The following is a 10525-nucleotide window of genomic DNA, read 5'->3' as shown; positions in this document are numbered from 1 at the left end:
CTTCTTCACATACAGTGAGTCAAGCTGGTGCCTTCACTTGTTGGACAAAAAACAGAAGCAGAGCACAAACCTCTGCATTACAGAGCCACAAAGGACTGACTTTAAGGGAGTGGAGAGCCTAAAGGACAGGTGAAGCTGGTCACAGGTGAAACACTCCCTCAGGGGTTTTATAGCAGGTCTAATATGCTGCCTTGCCCATGTAAGATGCAAACAATATAGAGCCATAAAAGTACTTCACATTCTTCCAGATGAAGCTTCTTTTCACCTGTGCATGAAGAAATGCATTCACTTGTCATTATGGAGAAGAGGGAATATTGGTTTAATGTGATGTAAAAGCTCAATTTTAAGATTTATTCACATTTCATTCAGGTTTGTTTAAAGACCAAATTAATCATGTGTTTAGTCCGTATCTGTAATCTTGATCTTGGTTCATAAATAACAGTTTTAGGATATGTTTCCAGCGACTGTACAGACTTTATTTTGGATGTGTGGGTGTTGGAGGGTCCGTGAACGCAGCACGGCTCCAGGGCGTGGCCGTGCACCTGTCCGACCTGTTCGGAGGAGGGACACATGACTCCGGAGGAATTCGTGCCGCTGTCGCCGTTCTTTGTTTAACGGCTCCTCTACAGCGGGAGGCGGCGGCGGAGAGCCAGAGGAGACGGACACGGACCGAGGAGAGATGTCGGAACCAGCCACGAACCCCGCGGTCACCGCCGTACCCGGACCGACCCTGTCTCTGCCTCTGGGCCTGGAGGTTCTGAGGACGTCTTCTGGAGCTCTGGTCTGCTTAGAAATAGTAAGTTCAGTTCAGATCCAGTCCTCCGGGTCAGTGGCCTCCGTTAGTCATTAGTTTCTTATTAATGATTGATGGGGTTTGTTGTGCAGGTGCAGATGGACTTTTAGTTCTGATCTCTGATGTTCGATTCTCTCTGGTTTTGCCTTCAGGCTGCAGTTTCTGCTTGTGTTGAAACTAAAGGCACTTGTTGCTGTTGTGTTTTTCACCCTTAACTGCTGCTTAAACACAGCTTTGGCCTGTTAAATATAACATTTATAGCACTATTTATCGTTTCATAATATTTATTTAGACTTTTATAGAAATTCTTGGATTTTTTTCTGCTTTGTGTGCATTTCTAGTGTTAACCTTCCATCTTTAGTCCAGCAAGGTGACCTCTGCACTGCCTTCACATGTTCCTCTGATTGCATGCTTCTTTCACTATTTATCTTCAGGAGGGAACATGGTCATTTCTGTTCATGGCTGTAATATCACAGCAAAATGCATCCAGTGTTAGAGCTGTTTCAAATGTGCCACACCACACAACTTGTAGTTAATTTTTTTTTCAACTACAGTACTTTTCTTTAGTTAGTTATCTAAAGTAAGTCCAAGAAAAGATAACATTTGTTTCTCATCACTGACCTGGTGTGACCTCAGTGATCTGCATGATTTGCATGCAGTGACGTAAATGGATTTCAAGATTTGGGAAAAGGAGCGCCCCTGTGTCATCAGGTCATCGATTTGCAAATCAGAAATGAAAGGAAAACAAAGTATTTATAGATCTTGTTTCAAAACCGAGCCAAAATAACTGTAAAACATGACCAATTTCAGGTTTTTTTTTTAGCATTTTGTTTTTCAGATGAAAAATGGGAAAGTCAAACCCAAAAAACACTTAATATTTTGTAAATCCCTGCTGTCTGAATTTAAAAGTGAAAAACTAAATGGAAAAACATTTTTATGTTGCATCTATCTATCTATCTATCTATCTATCTATCTATCTATCTATCTATCTATCTATCTATCTATCTATCTATCTATCCAAAAAACTAATAAACCAAGTGGCCTCAGATTTTGGTTTTCAAGTGAATCGTCAAAAACCAAAAGCTGGGTGTGTTTGCTTTTTGTTTTGTGATTATGCCACCCAAACCAGTTCTGTTTGTGGTTTAGAAACGAGGATATTCACATGTATCGGAAGGATCGGGTGTCTGCAGCAATCCTCAGCTGAGAACTGGTTCCAGACGTAGTGAATGATTAAATGATTTCTGCAGGCGTTCCTGATGGTTAAGAAGTTGAACTCTGTTTGTGAACTTCTTCTGTCACCAGTCAAACTGTTTGTGTCCTCAGTTATTCGGAGGCCTTGTCTGGATCCTGGTGGCCTCCTCCAATGTTCCCGTTCCTCTGCTGCAGGGCTGGGTGATGTTCGTCTCCCTCACCACCTTCTTCCTCTCCTCCGCCTACCTCACTCTGCTCCTCACTGGTCTGGCTGATCGCATTGACACCGACTGGAACTTCCTGGTAAGACGGAAAAAAATGTACTGATCAGGCTGTCCAGCGCTTCACTTATCCGTCCGTCTATCTATTAATCAATTAATTTAGCTGACTATGCAGCTGTCTAGCTACCTGATTTCTATTAGAGATGTCAGTATATTTCATGATAACTTCATGATTTTGGTCATTTATTAACTGTGAGTGCATTTCAGATCAACTATGCAGCTCCCCAGGGATCAGAAATACTAAAATCAAATCGCACAAGTGCAGTTTAAAAGCAGGTTTTTGTTTTTTGGGGTCGTATTCAGGATGAGTCACATTCAGGCTGCAGTTTGTGTCTCAGATATTTATTTACTTAAATTATGGCTCCGTGATATTTGAGAAAACAGATTTTGCAATACTGTCTTTCCCTGAGATGTATATTGCGACATGATAAAGTACAACAGTTTCTCTCAGATGACTTGGATAACTCTGTTTGGAAAGAACCAATCACTCTGGAACGATCTGGATGTTTCTGCATCATAAATGAGTCTTAAAACAGGTGGAAAAAGATGTTGTTTATGGTGTAAGAATTTCGTGGTGTTTATTGCTTGGGATGCTGTTCATATCTGGCTTCACATAGAGCTTTGTAGTGCTTTTTCAAATCGTCAAACAAATGAGTTGCTTTGCCTCATGTGCATAGTTGCAAGACGCCGCTGACAGAGTTGCTGTATTTGGTCGACGTGGTCCTGTTTATAGTCGAGCTAGTTCCATGCAGTAGATGCTGCATTTGTTTTGCAACCAAATCTGCTTTCTTTTATATTTGTCTGGTGTTCCTTGCTCGTGTTGCTGTGCATATGGAACCTGCATGTCAACAAACTCTGTTGTAAATAAGCTAGAAATAAAAACGCTCACTGCATCCAGATCAGAGGCACTGCAAGCCTGCTTTATACAAGTAAATACAGTTAATATTTATTTGGAAAGACGTGAAGACTAATGAGAAGCAATCGCCTCACATGTCATGACACACAATGAAATGACCGACACTGAAATTTAACATGGCAGTCAGTGTTTGATGTTTATGTCATGGCAGGAGCTGTTGCTTGGAAACAGTCAGAGATTGGGTTCAGTTGCAAACCTGCACGTCTGTCTTTCATTGGTAATATTTCAGCTCAGCATGATGTGTCTACACACCAAACAGTGACTCAAAGTTGGACGCCAGCCTGCCTGTGTGTACTAATGCGCATTGCTGTCTGACATACAGTGTATTGATGGGTTTGGGCTTTCTATCGTGCATTATTCCCTTTCATTGTATGACAGTAAGCTGATTTTGTCAGTGTGATTGCTTGTAAATAATATTTATTGTGGCTTTTATGCAAGCTTCATTCTGAGGAACAAAGAGAAAGTCACGGCATTTAGGAGCAGAGCTGCTATTTTTATAACTACTAAGTCAGTTTGAGTAATTTTGTAAGAAGTAAAGTGAACATCTGAATATTATCTGGTTTCTTTACTCTTATATTACAGTAAACTGAATGTCTTAGGGTTGTATACAAAACAAGACATTTGAAAATGCAATTTTGATCAATTTTTTCACAATTTTTTGACATTTTATAGACCAAACAACTAATCAGTTCATTGTGATGCATATATAGTTATACAATGACAATAATATGTATTTAATATTTATATATGAATAATCTACAGTGGAAATAATCATTTTTGCAGCCCTGCCTGTTATAGTATTTACAGCATCATGTATATATCTTGACCATGCATCAGTGCAGTCTGGTCTACAATATTGAACAGCATTAAAAACACTACAAGGGATATAAATTCCACACAGGTTCTCTCTACAAACACAACAAATTGTTTCCCCTGTAAAATGATGTAATGGCGTCGTGAGGCTGGTTATTTATTTGCTGAATCTTTTGTAGGATTTATTGGTGCTGTTGTTCCATCATAACCTTTTATGTAACCTACTCGAAGATAAAGCCATGTCCTCATTTCTAAATGACTCGATCAGTTTAACAGCCTGATAAAATCAGCAAAGTGCAACACGTCTGAGGAGACATGACTTAAGATGTCTGCGTTTGTGCACATTTAGGCTTCATTCCTGTACCGGGCCAGGTTCTGGTTCAGTGTGTTGGACTGTAGTCTGAGTCTAGTCTGGCTCTCAGACTGGGCCGTCTCTCCTCAGGCTCCAGCTCTGATCCCAGGAGTTACCAGGCGTGTGGGGTTGTTTGTTTTCAGCCGAACAATGAGTGACATGGATGATGAGCTCACACCGAAACCCAACAAAGGCGTTCCTGTAGTCCCAGCAGGCAACACAAACTCTCATTAACCTTCCTCACTCAGTGCGTCGCCATCAGGGCTCTAATCCCTTTTTGTGCGTCTTTCTTTCACTTTTCTTTCCTTAAGTTTCACGCTGAATCCCTTTTTCAGTCTTGTATTTTTCATTCTCTCTTGTTGTCTACTTTGTTCTGCCTCACAGGTTGATTTTTTTTGACAGGTTGAGAGTTTGTTATGTGAATGCCAAAGCTCAGGTAGCCACAGCAACAAGTCTGACACATACTAGGGATCAAATGACGTCTTTTTTCTGGGCCAAAGTTGATTAATGGCATTTAAAAAGGCTGATAACCAGTATCTAGAATCGACATATATTAAAAGTTAATTATTATCAGCATGTGATAGCAGGAATATGTCATTTATTACACGGTTTGTTCATTAATAATGATTGCCATAACTGAATATGTAAGTTAAAAAGTATTTATTAACAGCATGTGATAGCACAGAAGCTGCCATACATACAGTGTCTTATTCATTAGTAATGATTACTGTACCTAAATATATACAGTAGGAGTAATATAAGCATGATGCTGCGATCCTCTCCTGAGATTACTGATCGATTGAGATCAATAACAGTTTGTCTCCTGCAGTTCTGTCGGCTGTTCTTCTCTTTTTATTTCCCATTAAGGTCCAGATCCTAAAGCTTTATTAGTTAATGTTTTCCAGATTCTGTTTCAGTTAAATCTGTGGCTGCATCCAAACTTAGCCGCTAGTTGATTGCATCGCATTAGCTGCTGTGACAGCTGCTAATGTCCTGCGCATTTATTTATGGAGATGTTTGTGCTTCTTGTTCAATTTTTGCAGGTTGTTTTTCTGTCTGTCAGATAGAACAGTGTTAAAGTTAATCTGACTTTAGAAACATGTTACGGTGCTCCAGATAGTGTTAGCCACAGGATAATAGGCACAGCTAAGCCCTCAGTGTTAGCATTAGCTTAGCATAGTACACGTGAATTATTGGGGTCTATCAGTGTAACATTAGGAATGATTGAGGAGGATTATTGTGTTTATTAATCTGCTAATGTGCTCATCTGTCTGTCTGTGTAAGCAAGATTGTGATTACCTGTTACTTGTGACTTGTAACAGCCAATCAGATTGGGCTGTGGGCGGGACTTGGCTTGAGAGTACAGAGTGACAGCAGATGAAGAACTGAACATTTAATTCATTTTGCGATCATCAGACAATAAAAATAAGAAAACTAAGATTCTAAAAAGGCCAAATATTGTGGTCAATAATCAGTTGGACTGATCCCTAATACATGCTGACATGTAGGTTATTCTGTATTCCCACATACTGAAAAAGACGCACTTGAAAACTACAGTCTATATGTTCTCTTATTTTTTCCTCAGGATATGGTTTACCATTTCACGGCTTTGCTGTTCTACTTTGGTGCCTTTGTGTTAGAGGCGGCAACTACAGCAGCAAATGGAGGAGCCCACATCAATCTTCTGCCAAACAGCACTGAAGCCGTCATGTGTATAACCTACCCTCGAGGCAACATATTTACAGTCCTGAGTGGAACACAATACAGTATTAATGTGGCAGCCACGGTGAGTGAGACTACACAGTAAGTCTGTACACATAACCCGTGGATTTATATTCTTGGTTTTACAGTACTGTCTGAGAGAATAAGAACCTAGGACTGTCATGATCATGAAGTTTAAGTATCAATGATTTAATTGTCTTTTCCTTGTTTAATTGCCATTTCTATAGTATGAGATTAGTAAACGTCAGCACAACTTTTGCTGCAACAAATCTGACAATCGCCTGTTCCAAGTTAAGGCAGTAGTAACATTTATATTATGTCTATATATAGTGTAATAGAATATTATTATATTTTATCGATTTTATTATTATGATACAGTGTAGTAGGGAAACAGGAGCAATATTTTGGGGAATATTGGAAGAAGCTGATAGAATGTCATAGTGACAGAATGTTCCTAGTATTAATAAGTATAATGTACATAATATAACTCATCACTGAAAAAAATAATTGCATTACTGTAATCAGTTACTCTCCAACCTGGACTTTTCCTGCAGAGAGGAACTTTTTGTTCCTCCATAAGTAATTTTTTTTTCAAGTGGCAAAGGAAAATCACTGATGTTCAAAAAGAATAGAATAAATTAGACTTCTTTTATTGCCATTGCACAGTGGAGAACAGAATTGACAACAGAAGTGCATTTAGAAAATCAAACGTTTGTAGAAGTGCAATAGGTGATGTACAAATAGATGTATTTGAAGCAGTTTCATTTAGTCAAGCATAACAGACATTTTTTGTTAATCAGATGGTCAGAAACAACAGAAAAATAGTTCTGTCGAATAAGGCAACACAGATTTTCCTTAACTATACAAAGACTGATCAACTCTGCTAACACTGCTCACAGATGATTACACTTAGCACTCTGATTATTCATTTGACTTATAGCCAAAATGTGCCCAGATGGTTTGACAGTTAAATCCACAACATTAATATCAACAGATGTTAATCAAAGTGTCAGGCATTAGAATCTAAGCCTTTCAAGATGAACAGTTGGTACCATTAAACCACAGCAGAACACACAGTGGAAAATAACATGGAAATAGTGGTAGAATAAATAGGAAAATACCAACGGAAACAATACCACAGCAAACAAACAGTCCCTGCAGAGATCAGTGCAGCAGTACTTTAGTGCACATTCTAATTTCCCATTTTCACTCTTTCTGCAAGAATTCAGTTGATTATTTTATAACTGGTGTTGTTGAGCTACATATTTGTGAACGTCTGATGTTAACGTTGGCTTCCAGTGCAAACGCTGCATTTACACATAAACAGTAGCTCCCTCGGTTTAAAACATTGCACAGACGGGTTTTGTGTTGTGTTCTGAAGGCTGGCTGTCAGTGTCTATGTCGCGTCATGCGTCTAGTTTGTGGACAACACCTGCCTCTGGTTTAATCTCTACTAAAGCAACAGCATGCTCATGAGACAAAAGAATAAATAAAATGGAAAAAAAGACATCGCTTTGAATGACAGGGTATTGTGATGCTTTCCAGTTTTTACAATTGACATGACATACAGCAGAATGGAAATGACTCTTAGGATTAAGCAAGATGACTGCTCTCAGCTCCATTACGTAATAACTGTGACTGGCCTCTATGAATCAAACTGTGGTTGGAGAGTTGCTCAAAGCGCCTTAGAGATGATGAAAGCATTCTCATGCAATACAAAGTCACAGTGCATGAGGTGTTATGAGATGAGAGGTTATTTTATTATAATCATTGGAGCGCATTTGCACATACAAAGTAGCCTCCCTGTTGGCTAATCTTTGGCTTTGGGTTCACATTTTTGCATGAACCTTTTGATAAAGCGACAGAAAGTCCATGTTTCCAGAACAGTCGCAGAATGTGTGTGGTGTCCTGCTATCAGGCTGGTTAAAACATCTTTAACTAGAAATGGAAGATATGTGGTCCATTATTTATTATCACAATCAACTCTGTGTTAGGTGTAGGTCGGTCAGCAACTATACTTTGCTTTTTCTTGCTTGCTGTCTGACTGACTTGTTTGTTAACTTGTCTTTCTTCTCTGTCTCAGGTGTTTGCCTTTGTGGTGACGATATGCTACGGCTGCAGTATGGTGATGGGCATTAAGAGGTGGAGGATGTAACCAGGAGAACGAACACAAACTAATTTTAAAATGGCTTCATAACTTCAACGTGTATTAAAGCATCAGACAGAGCTCCACAGAGAGCACTGCTCCTCAGCTCAGTTAAGTGACACTTCACAGGAATCTCTTATCAGAAAGCAGCACTACATCAAAGATACAACGGAAAAACCTAGATGTCAAGATTCCTCGAGAGTCAACTTCCTACAAAAATTCTTCTTCTGAGACACTGAAATGATCATTTTCAGGTAGATTCTGATTCGGCTATGATATTTGGATGTAAGTATGAATTTGACTCCCTCGTTGCTAACCAGCGATTTTGCTGTTTTGCAACTATGTATTCTAATAAAGATTTATAGGGGAAGTGAAGGGAAGTTGTGAGTGGGCAGAGTGCCGGGGGAATTATGTAAGAGAAAAGTGATGCTTCAGCGTTATGGATTTGTTCGTCTCGTGTTTATCGTGCAGATATTTCCCCATTTCCTGAGTCACACCGTCACAGAAGGAAATATTTCCCATTTTCAGTACCATAAGCATGTGCTGACATATGCTGCTAACAGATGATGCACGACACAACATTAATTTGATATTTGAAAGACTCTGAAAGGCAGCATGATTGTGGGTCGCTGTCTTAAGTCATTCTGGTGCTAAAGAGCTGTAGACTGACTGTAGTTTTAACATGACTGTTAGGACATTTTTATGTGGCCATTATTTAAAATGAAGTTAATCAGATATTTGAATGTCTTGTTGTTCTTGATTTGTATCAGTATCTAATAATAAATAATAATAATGTTAGTTAGTGTTTAGTCTTTCTGAGTGCTGTCCTGTTTAGCTAACTTCCCTGACCTGCTGATGAATAAATGTATCTAAGATCTGGTAAAAGCCTTTCATTCTACTGCAAACTAATCATTTAATCTGCTTGTTAGAAGTCTTTGTCAGCTACTATATTTCAAATATTGTTCCTTACTTATGGATAATTTGAGAATATATTGTTAAAGTAGTTTGTTTTTAGTGTTTGACATTTATATTTAACTGTGTTGATGCATTTTTAAACTGCTTAAATCAGTAACTATCTTTGTGCTCGTTGTGTTAGTTGTAATTACTGTTAGGCTTTGAAAAAAGATATAATTAATGTAAAAATAGTTCTAAATTGAGCCTTATTGATTGTTTTTGACACCTGCTGTTTTTGACATTTTAAATGCAAATTAGAACAACAGAAATAAAAGTTTTGAAGAAAATAAAGCTCTTGTCTGTGGATGGAGGCTGCATTGTTGAGTGTATTTTTAATGCCACCACTAAGAGTTGACAAAGTCAAAATATTTGAAATCCAATTCACAGAAACTTTATTAAAGCAAACAGCAAGTTTTTAGCCGATGTGCTGGTTTCCTGCAGTGACCCAGGTGTTTTATTTTCTCACAAAGTTCCTCAGACTCCACAACTACATGGAACCAAACGTAATTATTTTATCTCTTTGAGGGTAAAAAGCTGTTTCTATATTTTGACTGGGATATAGACTGTTACCTAAATATAATGCAATATTTTCTTAGATACGGACCTGGCTAACAATATCTAGAAATAATTACAGTGTACAGTAATTCTTTGATGAAGTGGCCCTGTAGCAACAAGGCCCCCTGCTGGACGGCCCCCCTCACCAACCTCCTGCAGTTTCAGATTTATGAGACTGTTCAGGTGCTGACAACATCCCCAGCTGAGATTATTTTAATGTATATGATGGGAACATGCTGCATGAAGGTCCTGTCTTCCTTCTTAGGTTTCACAATTTTTTCTAAGTGGCACTAAACTCATTCAAACACTGTAGAAGTAGTTGCTTACAAAGCAGAGGGTTTAGTCTGTTTCAATTATTTTCCAACTTACACTTCAAAACAAGGAAGTTTACTAGCTCCTCAGAAATGTCAGAGTCATTGAATTAATCATAAGCATGTTTGTCTACTACTACATTTTCTATTCAATGAGATATTTGGTGTAGTCATTATTCTAGGGTGTACTGGCGAATGTGACTCTTTATATAAGCATCTGTTTTTTGAGATGCATTAGTTAACCAGACCTACAGATGTTCTCCAGGCTGTTAAAGCTCATTTGTTTGCTGCAATTCTTCAATTCAAACTGCAAGTATTTGATTTTGCCATTAATGCGCAAATTTTTATCTACATATTTTCAAGTTCGGTTTAAAGAAAATGTAGCATGAATGCACATATTAGCGGCATGAATGTCTGAGGATAAACCAAAAATACTGGCTGACAGGAAGGAATATTTCAGCAGGAGAACCCTCCAAAGGAAAAAATAATCA

At 38.5% G+C, this 10525-nt stretch overlaps 1 protein-coding gene across 1 annotated transcript; it reads left to right on the top strand.

Moving 5' to 3' along the window:
- The first annotated feature begins 526 nt into the window (after nucleotides 1-526).
- mal2 (mal, T cell differentiation protein 2) lies at nucleotides 527-9479 on the top strand. The gene is made up of 4 exons (XM_022217336.2): nucleotides 527-796; nucleotides 2117-2287; nucleotides 5932-6132; nucleotides 8152-9479. Exons 1-4 carry the CDS (start codon nucleotides 680-682, stop codon nucleotides 8221-8223), a joined length of 561 nt encoding a protein of 186 aa, XP_022073028.1. The 5' UTR covers nucleotides 527-679; the 3' UTR covers nucleotides 8224-9479.
- The last annotated feature ends 1046 nt before the right edge of the window (nucleotides 9480-10525 follow it).

Source organism: Acanthochromis polyacanthus, chromosome 12, assembly GCF_021347895.1.
Source record: "Acanthochromis polyacanthus isolate Apoly-LR-REF ecotype Palm Island chromosome 12, KAUST_Apoly_ChrSc, whole genome shotgun sequence".
NCBI lineage: Eukaryota > Metazoa > Chordata > Actinopteri > Pomacentridae > Acanthochromis > Acanthochromis polyacanthus.
The sequence above is the reverse complement of the archived record's forward strand: the minus strand, read 5'-3'. Positions and strand labels throughout refer to the sequence as shown.